The 16,480-nt window shown below is 35.5% G+C and overlaps 1 protein-coding gene across 3 annotated transcripts in view; it reads left to right on the top strand.

The window, feature by feature from the left end:
- The window catches only part of LOC110027099, a 42,787-nt gene that overhangs the window by 12,343 nt on the left and 13,964 nt on the right, over positions 1-16,480 (top strand). For all 3 annotated transcript variants that reach the window (XM_020728385.1, XM_020728384.1, XM_020728386.1), the window contains exon 4: positions 4,203-4,291. In XM_020728385.1, the coding sequence (XP_020584044.1) occupies positions 4,203-4,291 (89 nt within the window). The remainder of the gene's footprint in view (positions 1-4,202; positions 4,292-16,480) is intronic.

Raw genomic sequence — 16,480 nt, 5'->3', positions numbered from 1 at the left:
TATATATATATTAATTAAAACACAATTTACTCGCGTGCGGCGACGCGACAAAATGGGTGTCCTCCCCGAGCAAAATCGACGTTCCGGACGCGCCGGTGCAGTCTGTTTTGTCATCCGGGGTCGCTCGGACGACGTCGTCGACAATCGGGTCAAAAACGTGTCGAAATTCAAATTTCCCAAAATTTCGACCCGCGATCGATCGTTTCAAAAGGTTTACTTGAGCATTCGACAGGTAACAGTGCAGGCAATGCGAATTGCGGCGGTCGGACACGTCGACTCTCCGAATTGCGAAGCTTATGCGCGCGGGAGTGTGAATTGTGCAGAAGGCCACCTTTTTGGGTTTCCTCATGTCGGTTTCATTCTTTTAAGTGCTAGAAGTCGATACCACACACGCGAAACTCCAAAAGAGGACGAAAGTAGGTCGAACTAAAACGAGGCGGGTCCCACTTCTAAGGTTCTAAGATAGTCGCAGGAAGACCCCTAAGGCTAGATCCTAACTCCTACGAGAAATACTAGACCTCACGAAAAATGAGGTCAACAGCGGTATAAATATTTTTATCTCAATTCAAAAAAAAAAATTTTTTACCATGAATCTCACTTTAGTTGAATTATAACTTTTTTTCACCTCATCTTCCAGGGAAGGAACAAAACAAAGATGTGAATATCAAGTTTTAGGATTTTCTTCAAATCAAAGACTCACAAAATAGTTTTTCCCAAACCTTGATCGTTCAACTTGAAAACCCAAGCAATGTTATATTAAGAGAAAGTGTGTTAAGTCCTTTAAATATTGCAAACAATTCAAGTTTTCCTATGGTGTAATCTCATGATGTTCATAATGAAGAAAAAACAGGAAAAATAACTGACAGTGCTATCATTTGATATTCTCTACTTGCGGCAGAGGACAACTCAAATGAAAGGGCCTACAAATTCTTTGCATCGCCCAAAATCCGCGAACCCTCCATGTAATGTCCTCATTAATCCTTTACCCCATGTTCAATCCACTTCATTTTCAAATCCCAAGTCTTCTAGTCCTGAACTCGGGCCTTGTTCAAATCCTTAGTCTAATGACTCTAGCCTTCCCATTATTGCTTGTAAAGGGGGAAATGTCTTGCCCTAATATTTATTATCCAATTATGTGTCATATGGAAATCTCTCACCTGCTTTTCATGTGTTTACCTCACAATTGTCTTGTATGAAGATTAATAGTATTGTGCATCATGCTTTAAATGTCTCTAAATGGAGAGAGGTTGTATTCAAGGAGATGAAAGCTCTTGAAAAAATGACACATGAGAATTGATTGATCTACCTAGAAGAAAGACAACTGTTGGGTGCAAATGTGTGCTCTCAATCAAATATAATTCTGATGACTCTCTAGAACGGTATAAGGCTCGACTATTTGCCAAAGAGTTCACTCAAATATATGTGTTTGATTATTTAGAAGAATTCACCCTAGTCACAAACATAAATTATGTAAGTTTTCTTCTATTATTTGCAACTAATCTTGATTGACCCCTAAACCAGTTGGATATAAAAAACGCATTCTTTAATGGGGACTTGGAGAAAGAAGTGTATATGGATACATCTCCGAGATTTAATGAGAAGTTCGGCACAATGATATGTAAACTTTAAAAAATCCATATACAGATTGAAACAGTCACAAAGAAACAGTGATTGAGGGCGTGGTTTGAGAAATTTATTATGTTTGCTAAAGGTCAATGATGTACTCAACGGTTCAAAGATCATACAATATTTTTAAGACATTTAAATGATTGTAAAAGAGTCATACAGATTGTGTATGTTGACAATATAATTCTCACTGGAGATTATGTATATGAGGTGAACCGTTTGAAGGCTTCTCCCTCATCAGTTTTTGAGACTAAGGACTTGGGATCTTGTTACGTCAGTCTTTAAGGGTAATTTAGTTTTTTTATGCGCCTAAAGGCAATTTTATTATTTGTTATTTATTATTGTTTAGTATAAAAATGACTAATATATTTATGGTTGAGGTTTTGCATGAGATTGTGGTTGTGAATCTTAGTGTTAGGATTTGGGAGAGATTTTCTACCTCTCTAATTATAGAATTTAGAAGAGATCGCGGATTTGGGAGAGATTTCCTACCTCTCTAATTATAGAATTTAGAAGAGATCGCCTACCTTTCAAATTATAGGTGCTTATCTTTTTACATTCGGAATCATATTGTTTCAATTTGTTTTTTATGAAATATAATATATTATTTTATGCCCTAATTTATGTGAGAAATTGCTATGATTTGTATCAAATTATTATCAGAACAAGATTTATGGTAAACAAATGATGGTGAAGCTGACAACTACTGCCTGAGAATAAACCAACTGGATCGTTGCCTACACCCTAGCGATACAGTCTCGATTAGAGCAAGCGAGCAGTACAACCACGATTTGAGCAAGTTGAGAACCAATGACAAAATCGTAGTCTAAAGGTATTGCGTCGAACCCACATATAGGAATTCGACTCATGGCTTCCTGGAGTTCTGCATAGCTCCCAATAGTTCCGTGTTGAACCGCGCACAAGAATTTTGGGACTGTTGCTTCCAGAGTTCCATGCACATCGAACTTGCGTACAAAAATTTTGAACCTCGCGATATAGTTGTGAGCTAGCCAACGATGGGATTGTGGCGTACAGGTTGTTTCCTTCATGATCAAAGACCGTTATGGGAGGAATATCGAACTAGAAAATTCGGTGGTGGCCGGGAGTGTACAACACACTTGAAAGTTTGTAAGAGGACATCTTGATGGAATGTTAGTACTGATCTATTTTCTACTTGAGAACTTCACACTAAACTGGTTAAGTTTTGATTGAACTTCTTGAAATCAATCACAAATTAAAAAAAAAAAAATTGAATTTAAAAGACTTTGGTTGAAACTTATAAATTAATTGAAGCATAATACATGATACAAGCTTTCAATCCCGATTTATAGAAATATGATTATAAGGTTAATATTTCATTCATTGATCATCAATGCATAATACAAGCCATTTTATCATAAGTTAAATAATCAATCATCAATTATCAATGCACAATACATGACAGGAATCTCTGTTTATAGAGATATAATTATATGGATAAGATCAAATTTTAAACTCTAATCTAAACCTATCAAAATATTTTAATTGCGTGCTTTTATCCAAAGAAGATAACTGAACCTAACAAAATAAATCAAATTTAAAATGCTAGAAATTCAACCATAAATAGAAGTAGTCATTAAAAGTTTGAAAATTTGTCTGGTCCAACTATAGTTCGTCTCATCTCCTTTTGATTGGCCAATGGAAGTTTGGTACTATCTGTATTAAACTAGTTTATTTGTACTGAATCAAAAAATGTACTGGTGTGGGAGCGTGCAACAAACTCAAACGTTTGCCAATGGAGTTCTAGATGAAACTCAGATAGTTTTTTATTAGCTACTCTAAAGTTTTCTGCTAAAACTGTAATCTTGTTGAGGCTTAATCGAAAGTTCTGAAAACAACCACAAATAATAATAAAAAAAAAAGTCAAGTCTGGAATGGTCTCGGCTGAACCTGATTTGAAGGCCTTGAAGCTAATCTATTTTTACTGTCTTAAAATCTTAAAATATTTGAGTTTTCCTTAGTGTCCCATTGGTTATTGCTTTTCCAACCAAAATAGAAGGATGGTATTCAATTATATGATTAAGTTTAATATCACTCTTTTTCCATGCAAAACTCTCATCTAAAAAATACCTGCCCAGATTTGCGCCATTTTAAACTCAATTGCCTTCCAAATATTATAAATGTTGTGCAATATGGTGAGACATAGAGTAATCATTGTGTCTAATTGTAAAGTTTGAATATCTTTTTGCATTAAACAAGATTTTAAAAGTAGAAGCAATTTACTTTTTTTGCACAACTTTGGTCCTATTGTCTTTCTATTTTAATTGTTTAAAACACGCAGATCAATGCAATCTTGAACTCAAGAAGAATTTTAATTGTATCATTCATCTGAATATTTTTATCTTAAGAGCAGTTAATGTAGCAGCCCTTTGTGTTAGAAACTTCATGGATTGTCCACGCTGATGTTTAGAAAGAAATCTTGAACTTCTATATTGTAATGTTTGGTTAATATGTGCAGCTATTGTAGTGTTGTTGATATTTTTTTAAAAAGAGTGGCTTTGTTCACGCATCTCATGTAAACTTATTGCTCAATGCAGTGAGACTTGCACCTGAAGAGGAGTCGCTAAAACTTACTGGGTTTGTGCATAATGCAGTTACATGTGTAGGCATGAAAACAGGCATTCCGGTAATTCAAACTCTTCCCATCTCTACATGACTGGAAGACTCATTTTTCCTTGCATCTCTACCGTGTCAAGCTTAAGTAGCTATTAGGATATTTCTGTGGCCTTTTTTATGAAATGCAAACCAAAAGTCAAAACCATCATTGAAAGGTATATTTTCTAGTGAATTTTTCTTTAACTTTTTCGGACAACATTCCTTTTCATGCCTTTGAATCACTGCAAAATAAGGGGTTTTATGCAGCTTTTATTTTGTTGTGGCAGTTTAATCTGAGCGGCATTTTTTATTGACACAGGTCTCTTGTCTGACCTGCGTTTATTATTAAATTAATGACTACTGTATTTTTTTTCTGTTTAATATTAAGCATCTCCAAAGTCCATAACGTGCTATTTTATCTTTGGTCTGTTTGTTTTTCTTTCTTAATTCTTTCACATCAAGCATAATAGTCTTACGGCTACACATTCTACCACTTGCTATTCATTTAACTTTGCTTTTTTATTATGTTATTTTTAATAAGTTTTGTTCATGCTATCTCTATAAATATTAATTTAATATATTTATTGCATTGTCGGCCAGTTATAATTTTTGGAAAAGGATGATTTTTTATAAAATATGAAAATAATTTTTGATGTAAATATGATTTTTTTAAAGTAACATTTTAATTTTAAAATAGATGAGACCAAACGAGTCACGCATTTTGGATAGTTTGGATGATTAAACACGATACCACAAGTAAAACACTTATCCCGAAGAATAAACATATCACTTGTAGTAGACTCAGTCATCTAGACTAAAGAATTTGTGACATTTGTTTAGTCTGTGAAATATTTTATATGGGCCAACAAGTTCCTTTACCTAATATAAAGATTAGATAAGTTTTTTTTTACCTGGGTTCCAACTGTTCCTTTACCTAATATAAAGATTAGATAAGTTTTATTTTACCTGGGTTCCAACTTCCCTATAGAGACAAACCCTTATAGTTAATTACATCTTAAATGACTGGGGTCACTTAAGAAAACTCTCGATTAAGATCAGTGGTTTTACCTTCCAGATTTCAAAGTTTAGATTTCCAAGATTGGACATTGGACATGGAAAAATCAAATGGGAGTAGCTTAAACAGGAACAATTATTTTAAGGAATCTAAAGGGGCGAAGAGTAGGGGATATCACAGATCCAGGGAGAACCCCGGTGGCCTCCCAACTATTCCTGTTGTTTGACTTTATGTCTTGGAAATAATGTTATTCAATGTTTAATTCTGCAATTTACTTTAAAATTTAGGACTTATGTTCGCACGATATCTGATTGTGCAAATAGCCTAAAAGATAAGAATGCAATTTACTTTAAAATTTAGGACTTATGTTCGCACGATATCTGATCGTGCAAATAGCCTAAAAAGATAAGAATATTTACACCGTACCGTACAGTAACCTCGAAATCCTAAAGTGTTAGGATTTATAATTGCACAACAGGGTTGTGCAAACCTAAAGGTGATATGTGAGGGTTTACGCTGCCCTAGGCAAACCACCTCAAAATCTTATGGATTGTTATTTAAACTAAAGAAAGTGATTAGTGATATGAATTTGTTTTGGCGTTACTCTTCTAAGTGTCCTCGTCGTGTTGCCTACGGTGTTCGCTCCAAACTCCTCATCGTATCACCTTCGGGTTTGATATTTATTGTTAAGTTTTTTCCTACACTAAGGTATAGTGTGTAACAGAACAATAAAACATGCAATAAAACAAGAAAAGAGCAGTAGAATGTGCGGCATAAAAGAGAAAGAATAGTACAGTATGTTGTGAAGTAAAATGCTTGTAATGTAAATCAAACCTGTATATTTTGGAGGTCTGTGGCTCCTTTATGCGAGCTAGTATTTACTATATAAATAAAAGAAATATTTCCTGAAAAACTCGAGAAAATCGACAAATGACCCATGACGGAAAACTCAGGAAAATCGACAAATGACAATTTCAAGAAAATTATCAAAATCACGGGAAGATCCCGAAAAAAGGACTGTGAGTGCTTTTCCAAAAAATTCCAATAAAGCATACGAAAAATCCGAAAAGAATGGACCGCAAACACTCGGGTCGGGGCTAGGCTCAAATATAATATATTTGTACTCGAGGGACGTCGAACGCTACTATCGGTCACCTGGATTTATAAATTCCGCCACTCAACTACAAGGGTGTTCTACTAAACCTAACTTAGGAGGGTACTCCTTAGCCCGGTGATCCCTAGATACTGCTAATATGCAAAGTACAACAATAATTCGGATTATATTTCACTTATATTTTCTTACTTTGCAACAAAACCAAAAAATTGATCCTGAAGAAAAATAAGAATTTAACTTTTAATTTATATATATTGGGATACTACGCAAATATATGTATCGTTATCAAGTAATATAGGGCTTTTTGATTAAGACCTGAATATCGAACCCACAGGAAATTTATACAATATGCACTTTTAGAATACTTCTATTTTTAAAAAGATAATTACTTAAACTGAATCTATTTTGCAGTAATAAAAATGTAAATATTTTTGGTATTTTTGATGTTTTGACAAAACAGTAACAACTTAAAAAGATAACTAGAGTTTTGTAGATGAAAAACGCTTAATAAGAAAAATATATTTCTTCTTATCATGAATCAGTAATAAGTATATAAACTTTGTTGTGGAAGTATGCAAATTATGTTGTGTTAAATATAAGCAATAATATTCTTTACCCTAACTATAATTGTTAGAAAGAACATTGACTAATTTAAAGTTTGAATAGTTCTGAAGACCGGCTAGGCAGAGAAAATACTAGCTCTTACTCTAGAGTTCCCTCGATTCCCTCCACCTGGGTGCTAACATCTCGTATCAGAACTTAAAATAATAAACCAAGTTGGGAGCTTTAACCTGTCACTTTAAAGTACTCTAACTCTATACCCTTCAATGAATATTTCCTTATTTATTTGCGCTCAATCATATGAACTATATTCTCTTTCATACAATCTCAGATGATTTTTTCTAATTTTTAACTGAGATAATATCAGTCCGGTTCTTACATGTTCTCACAATAAATTTTAACATCTGGATTGGTCAAATCAAGAAGTAAATGAAGTGCATAGATTTAAATCATCACAACTTCTTCCAACATTAAAGATCAATTATTTCTATAATTTCCATCCAAAACTTAATTACTTATCATTTTAAGAAGAAAGATAAAGAAAACTACTCATATTCATGGAGAAAATAAAATCACACTTTAGTTTAAATGTAGAAATCATTGTCAAACCAACAACAAGTCTCAATTAAAATCAAAAGTAGTCTCAAAGCAAAAAATAAAATTTTTTCTCAAGAAGTTCATCTATACAATCACTCAAAATAAACTAACAAAAAAGATAAAATAAAAGTAAAAGTGGTGCCTGAAAATCTCTCCGAACTAACTCCCCAAATGAGAACTTTCAACACTTTTCAAGTATTTTCAGGACCACACTTTTTCGAACTTTTTTAGGACTCTTTTCAAAGTCCTCTCTTCTTTCTTTTATAGTTTTTCAAGAGGTGCCTTGGAAACTCTTCAAAATGTGTCCCAATTCGATGTATTTCCCAAAGAGATGCATCCTTTCGTGATAATTTTCGTCCATGGTGGTTATAACCACCTATTAAGACAATGAGTGCCTCAAAAACCTCTTTAAAATTCACAAAAATCAACTTTACTCGTCTAGTTACTGCCACTGGCGCTTAAGTGCGGGACCTCTGACACTTAGGCGCGACCTTATCTGTTTAACCAGTGTTTAAGCGTCGGATATGGTGTTTTGGCGCCAAAGCTCATCTGCACATTTTTCACTTTTTTGCTCTAAATTTGATCTTTTTTCACTCCTTTAAGCATTTTTCATCTTTTTATTTGTATATGCAAGAAAAACACAAAAATACCTTCTATTAAAGCGCAATATCTCAAAAATAGATATAAAAATGTGTCTAAAAATACTATATATTTTAGGTGTATCACCCGGTACTGGTAATCAATAAGTGGACAATCAAGTTGTAATATTTTTTAAAAAAATTATATTTAGTATGCATGTGAATTCCAGACATACAAAAGGAAGTGTCAATTTTGTAGTAAAATATTTTTTTATAAATATTGTATTTATTCTTATCATGTTATGTCTTTATCAGTTTTTGAAAAATTACGATTCTCCACGAGTTGATTACGCCATCGGACGTAGGACCGCCAACAACCTAAGAAGGTACAGGTCCCCCGCTTGTCTTGTGTCGGTGAATGATACTGTCATCCTACAGTTTATCAGGTTCCAGGATTGGGTCCTGATGTCGTAGGATGGAATATCATTCTGTCATACCACCGACGTGCCTTTGTCATCATCGCCCTAAGCCCCAAAACAAAACTGACCTACTTGCGACCTTGCTTGATGGTTTCATATATAGCAAAAGACTATATATGGACATTTATGTGTCATACATAAGCACTAAAAACCGAACCAAGAAGCAAAGAAAAAAAAAATAAAAATGAGGATGAGAGAGAGGAGGAACTGATCCACCCAAAAGATCGAAGAGACAAAGGGTGAATCAACCCTCAAACTTATAACAAAAAAATCTGAAAAGGAGGGCCTAATATCATTGAATCAATCTAAGAAGAATATCATTTTCTCTAATCTTATAAATGGATCAACCCAAGAAGGGTGTCCCCTCCAAATCTTATTTCGAACAGGTCGAAACGGACCCGCATCAATATGATAATTGTATAAACAACTCCACCACTACCTACATATTCACACCCAAGCTTGTGACATTTATGTTATCTGAATTTTAATGTCAAGCCTCCAAACTCTTTCTGAATTACAATTTCATAAGTTTTCAAATCCTTTCATGGATCCAGTTCATACCAATTTTATACTTTCCCAAAATGAAGTTTTAAGAACCTTTCAAATTTTTCCAATTGAATCAAAGGAATATAATCCACAAATGACATCCTCAAAATTCCTAAAATCTTGTAAACAATAAAACCATCTAGTTCCAATTTCAACCACAAGCCTCCCGCACTGTACAAATGCAATATTATCCAAAATAACATATAAGTGCTCACGGCCAGGGCAATCAAGAGGGTAAAACGAGCCCGAATAAACCTCCAACAGGCTCACGGGTGGGTTCAAGAAAGAAGATAGGAACTCACGGGTAAGGGTAAGAAAAGGGACAGCCGAACCTCACAACAAGCCCACAGGTAGAAACCAGGAAATGCATAACCAAGCTCCAATATAAGTCCACGATTTAGGACAGGAAATAGGATAAAAGCCCACGGGTAGAGTTAGTGAAGTGCGGAGAAACTAAAACAGCTCGAACAACCTTTAGGACAGGAAATAGGACAAAAGCCCACGGGTAGAGTTAGTGAAGTGCGGATAAACTAAAACAGCTCGAACAACCGTCAGGGACATTACATCCGAACTAGATTTAGTCGAGAAATGACGACTGTCAAGGAAATTACGCCAAATCTCAGGATAAAATTGATCGCATTGGGAGAGAGTGTCAGAGACTTAAACCAATCCCAAGAGGTGATCGAAGACAATGTCCATGCGATAAGAGATGTGGTTCTGTAGAACCAGCCAACTCCATTCACACGAGCAATAGGACCCAGAGTTCTGGTGGGAGAAAACTTCAGGCTAAGAGAAATGACGCTGGTGATAAGTCTAGAAGGCTCAAGTTGACCAGGTCGAAATTTGAAGTGATGTTCAAAATTTTGATTTTTATTGTTTTGCTTATTTGGTTCGGTGTTGTGTTTCATTTCATTTTAATGTTGAGATTTACTTGATCTTGAATTTTATTTTGTTGCATTTGTTTTAAGATTTGGACCCAATTTTAGATAGGTGTGGCATTCGTGTTTCTAAGAACAAAGTTTTGGTTTTGAATACCGAGATGCATAGTACTTATCAAGGTATTATCCACTGACTTAGAGACATGTAAAAAAAAACACATTCTTTAAGGTACTATCAGAATTATATTCTGTCAAGTACACATAAATATATGTTACTTTTAAGGACGTCATAGCTCGAGAGGCTGCAACCTTATACCGTCGTTGTGGCAGTTGTCTTTTCTTTATCACTGATTTTGTAAAGATTGTTCACATTGTCTTGAGAAATTGTTTTGACATCCTTGAATTGATGTCGAGGTTGAATCTTCTGGTCACTGAAAGATATTACTTCAGGTAGAATTTCCATTAATTTGCTAATAACATAGCCATTTATTTTAATTCTTTCTTCCTGAGCCTAAGCAGATCTCAGAAATTTTGCTCCTGTGATTAAAACATTTTTCATTTACCGAAGATATTTTTGAATCAATTAATAGTCGACCAAAGGACACAAGATCACTTAACTTTTTCCTGAATATAATATCAAGAGAATTTCCTTAAGAGAACTTTCAAGTTTTATTAATTAGGGGAAACACGGACATCAATGTTTGATTATAGGTCCACCTCAAACTTTTTCTCAGGGAGACTTTTCTTTTTGCTTTGATCTTTGGATCAAATTTTTCATACAATCTTTTTTTTTTCCATGTTTTGTTGAGAATTATTATATCTGGTAGAGCATGATTTAAAGATTTTGAATGTCTGAATTCAGACACCAATTTTTGATTTTATGCTCACTTCAAGCTTCTTCTCAGGGGACTCACAATTTTTTTTCTTTTGCTTCGTTTGTTTTCTGAGAATTACTGTATCTGTTGGAACATATTTTAAATATTTTGAATGTCCAAACTCCTCTGACTAATAATCCTCAAATACTTCTTAAGACGAATTCTAGGATATTATAACTCATTCGAATGCTAGGACCCAATCACTTGGCAGAAGATTAAAAGGCTCATGATATTCTTAGTCGACTACTTGTATTATAATCACACTATTTTTTTCTGGAATTTACTTAGGACTCGGTCTGAATTATTTAAAGTGGATGACTCAGTTATTAGGACATTAATTTCGTTCTCCCCTGAAGTCATCAAAATACTCAAACCTCATCTTATATCACCCCCTGCTTAACCATCATTTTATTGGAGTTTAAGCCTCTAAGTCAGTTGTTTTTTTTTTCCTTTCCCAAAAAAAAACTTTCCTTTTCCTTTATCTTGAGGTTATCTGCTGAACGTATGCAACAAACAGAAAACTGAAGAATCTTGAACAACAATAAACTTTCTTTTATTTCATTCATCGCGGTGGGAGGGATGAGACAAACTAACATTAATCTAGCTAATGTCCCATTTAAACAAAAAATAGTTGTACAATAGTAGCCAAGAGGCATTTCATTTGTTTGCAGTTGCGTAGGAATAGGTTAGAACAAACAGATCGATCGAAATCATATTGATAGAACCTCTTTCAGGTTTCTTTCAAATATTCTTCCGCGATCGTTATGTCCCCACTATTGAACTTCTCCTCGATCAAGTTTTTGAAATTGCAACACTCTTCTATGGTGTGTCTAATAAATCTGTGGTACGGGCAATATCTCAGATGTCCTTTCTTGTTGACCTCGTCAGGCTTCTTCGGCTTGGGCAACCTGAACTCGGGATTCTTGATTAGACTGCGGAATATTTTTTTTGTTGCTTCATCTTTAAAAGAGTATATCCCATTTGATCGAGTGTTCATGATTGAAACTTGTCTTTCGTATGTCTGGCGAGGTCTCTACTGAGATAATTGTTGAATATTCTGACGAGGACGTTGATAGATCTGTCGAGACTGTTCCACTTGTATCTGCAACGGTCGTTTGCTTCTATCAACCACTGCTACTATCCCAGGTTTCTTGACTGCTACTGTCTCATATATCTTCAATGGCTCTAGCTTCCCAGCTTTCTCAAAAAACTCAAGTTGTTTCGCTTCTTCTTGAAGATTCACAATTTTTCTAAGCAGCTTCTCGAATGTCTTGATGGTGAATCCCTTGAGTAAGAAATCCACTGGACCATGGATGCTCTTTAGAAGGATTTCGACTGTGTGTTGCTCTTGGAGTTGTGGCTCACACTTCATTCTTAAATTTCTCCATCGCAGAATGTAGTCCATCAATGTTTCAGTTGGCTTCTGTCGCTCCACCACAAGATCACCGACAGTGATATTGTGTTAACTCCAGCAAACCGCTTAACAAAGAGGTCTTCCAATTCTGCAAATATTGTCACTGAGTCATTGGGTAGTTCAGCGTACCAGTCAAAAGCGATTCCCGAAAGACTGCTCACAAATTGATGACACAACAACGCGTCACTACCCCCCGTATTGCCACAACTTACTCGGAAGTGTGCAACATGTTGTCGGGGGTTTCCTGTTTCATCAAATGTCTTGAACGACGATGGTATGAAGCCCTTAGGGTATTGGACATTATCAAATTCTTCGGGATAGGGTCTACCCTTCTGAATCAATGTCCCTCCTTTTGACTGAGTCAGGGCTTCTCTCACTTGTTGTTCTACCTTTTGTTTAATGTCTTTTTCTGGTATTGATTCATGAACTAAGTCTTTCTTTGGTTGATCATCTTCATTGACCGAAGTGCAATCCTTCTTATCATCGACGATATGGACGCTTTCTGGATGGCTTGCCTCAAGGGGTACTATCGGTGGTGACTGTGATTGTCCTTGAATGGTAGCTATAACAGTCGTCATTTCTTCTAGTGGTTCCTTCATCTGGTTGATCTATTGTTGAATGGCTCTTTGCAACTCATCCTCAGGGTTCTCCTCAGTGGGTAAAGGAGCATCGCATGAGGATAAGGTGGCTCTGACCTCAATAACGTTGATTTCTGCGAATCCCTCTATCTCATATTTTGACGGGTCGTAGGGTACATCACCCATATCTTTTCTTCGTTCTTCAGACAATCATGCAATGTCGGCTCGAACCTTTTCCAATGTATCCTCGATCGACTTTCCTTTGACAACTTTAAGGTCAATTGGAGATTTTTGATGAGCTTCACCTCTTTTGGTGAGCACTGGTATAGTTGTGTAGAAGTCAGATTGAGCAACTGGATCAGCTGAAATCATATTGATAGAATCTCTTCAGGCTCTGTCAAGTACTCTTTTGAAATTATTATGTTCCCATTTTTTAAGTTCTTCTTAAGTCATTCTTCGAAGCTGATACAATTCTCTATAGTATGTCCGAGCAGTCTGTAATAGTGTCAGTAATTGGGATGGTCTTTCTTGTCGATTTCCTCCGGCCTCTTTGACTCTCGTAATCTGAATTTGGGATTTTTAATCAAATCCTGGAACATCTTTGCTACAACTTTTTTTCTGAAAGAGTATACTTTGTCCACCCCTGCCACTATCTCAAATTTTCCTTCGAATGTCGTCACCGACCTTGGACCATTATGGAGAGATGGTGGTGATGATGTGGTAGCGACCTCATAGACTCCATCCTTTCCGTAGGTAGCAGACAACTGGTGAAAGCTACTCCCCATGAGTAGAGGCGAGGTATCACGTAATCATGTCTCATTCAGTCGGAGGGTTGTGTTAGTAGTAGCCAATTCTATGGCTTTCGCCTTCTCGGCCCTTAGAACTTTCTGGTTGCGCCTCCCTTCTTGTGTCTTGGTCAGTCGCATGGACTTTGAATTGGACCCAATCTCGAACACGAAAAACGGCGAGGCAAAAGCATCGACAGACACTTCTTTGTAAAGAATCTCCTTTCCTTTTTTTAGTGGAATAGTTGGTGTAGTAGCGGTGAATCCAATGGCAGAAGCAAAAACAGTTCTGAGAGCGGTCTTTGCGCTCCTAGTGGCGTACTTTACAGCAACAGCAGAATTCTTTTCAATCAACACTCTCTTCAGAGGGTAAAATTCCTTAGTAGACTCCAAGTTAAATTCCACAAGTTCGACGGACTTGTTCATTTTAGGTTTCATTACGGCAACAGCGACATTTCCGAACTTGGCTTCAATATCGTAAAATTCTTGTCCAAATTTAATGACTGCCAAGTTAGGTAGCTCACTCTTGCTAACAGTAAACTCCACTCCAGTGGTGAAAGAAATGATCAACTTTGGTGAAGACATTATCTCTGTCATTTGAAAGTTTTCTGGAAGTTAGTGACGTCCAATGTCTTCAATTTCAGTGGCAGTACTCAAGTTAACGCACTTGTCTTATGAACTAGGTATCCTTTAAAATTTATTCATGTGAATTTTGTCACAAATTTTGTGATTTATTTTGTTTTGAAATTTTGATGAAATTTCGTTTTGTTTGGAGTTTAAAAAGGAAGATTGTGAGAGTGTAATTTTAGTGATAACATGTTCACAACAAGTTAAGATCAAATAGGAATGAAGCATGGACCCGTTTTAAGAATTGCAGGGTGTTGGCCTCGCATTGGATTCGTTTCGATAGACCATTCCTAACCTGCCACATCTATTGAGAGTCCACCCCACTAAACCCTAGGGTTTCCTAAACCCTTCTGCTTAAGGATGGTTAAGCAGACACTCCTAGAATCTAAGAAGTGTTGATTATACTGGCTTAAGGAAGAAATAAGTATGGTATGTCAACATAAGAACAGCAGTCTGGCCCACGAGTGACATGAGCACACTACCGATATATGAAAAGAAAATCACCTGATCAAAGATGGAGAGAGGAACTAGTCTCCAGCGGAGTCGCCAGAATTTGTCGGCCAGTTATAATTTTTGGAAAAAGATTTTTTTATAAAATATGAAAATAGTTTTTGATGTAAATATGATTTTTTGAAAGTAACATTTTAATTTTAAAATAGATGAGACCAAACGAGTCTCACATTTTGGATAATTTGAATGATCTCACATTTTGAAAAGAAAACCACCCGATCAAAGATGGAGAGAGGAACTAGTCCCCAGCGGAGTCGCCAGAATTTGTCGACCAATTATAATTTTTGGAAATTTTTTTTATAAAACAAATTTTTTTTTATAAAATATGAAAATAGTTTTTGATGTAAATATGATTTTTTGAAAGTAATATTTTAATTTTAAAATAGATGAAACCAAACGAGTCTCACATTTTGGATGATTTGAATGATCTCACATTTTGGATAGTTTGGATGACTAAGCACGATACCACAAGTAAAACACTTATCTCGAAGAATAAACATACCACTTGTAGTAGGCTCAATCAACTAAACTAAAAAATTTATGACATTCGTTTGGTCTGCGAAATATTTTATATGAGACCAACAAGTTCCCTTACCTAATATAAGGATTAGATAAAGTTTATTTTACCTGGGTTCCAATTTCTCTATAGAGGCAAACCCCTATAGTTAATTACATCTTAAATGACCGGGTCACTTAAGAAAACTCTCGATTAAGATCAGTGGTTTTACCTTTCAGATTTCAAAGTTTAGGTTTTCAAGATTGGACATGGGAAAATCAAACGGGAGTGACTCAAATAGGAACAGTTATTTTACGGAATCCAAAAGAGCAAAGAGTAGGGGATATCACAGATCCAGGGAGAACCCCGGTGACCTCCCAACTATCCTGTTGTTTGGCTTTATGTCTTGGAAATGATGTTATTCAATGTTTAATCATGCAATTTATGCAATTTATTTTAGAATTTAGATGCAATTTATTTTAGAATTTAGGACTTATGTTCGCATGATATCTGATCGTGCAAATAGTCTAAAAAGATAGGACCGTATAGACCGTACCGTACAGTAACCTCGAAATCCTAAAGTGTTAGGATTTATAATTGCACAACAGTGTTGTGCAAAAGCCTAAAGGTGATATGTGAGGGTTTACGTTGTGCTAGGCAAACCACCTCGAAATCCTATGGGTTATTTAAACTAAGGAAAGTGATTAGTGATATGAATTTGTTTTGACGTTGGTCTTCTAAGTGTCCTCGTCGTGTTGCCTACGGTGTTCGCTCTAAGCTCATCATCGTAGCACCTTCGAGTTTGATATTTATTGTTAAGTTTTTCCTACACTAAGGTATAGTAGAACAATAAAACACGCAATATAACAAGAAAAGAACAATAGCATGTGCGGTATATAAGAGAAAGAATAGTACAGTATGCTGTGTAGTAAAATATTGTAATGTAAATTAAACCTGTATATTTGGGAGGTATACTGCTCATTTAAGCGAGCTAGTATTTACTGTATAAATAAAAGAAACATTTCATAGAAAACTCGAGAAAATCGACAAATGACTCGTGACAGAAAACTCGGGAAAATCGACAAATGACAATTTCAAGAAAATTATCAAAATCACGAGAAGATCCCGAAAAAAGAACTGTGAGTGCTTTTCCAAAAAATTCTAATA

The sequence above is a fragment of the Phalaenopsis equestris genome, unplaced genomic scaffold (assembly GCF_001263595.1).
Source record: "Phalaenopsis equestris unplaced genomic scaffold, ASM126359v1 Scaffold000413, whole genome shotgun sequence".
Taxonomy (NCBI): Eukaryota; Viridiplantae; Streptophyta; class Magnoliopsida; order Asparagales; family Orchidaceae; genus Phalaenopsis; species Phalaenopsis equestris.
The sequence above is the reverse complement of the archived record's forward strand: the minus strand, read 5'-3'. Positions and strand labels throughout refer to the sequence as shown.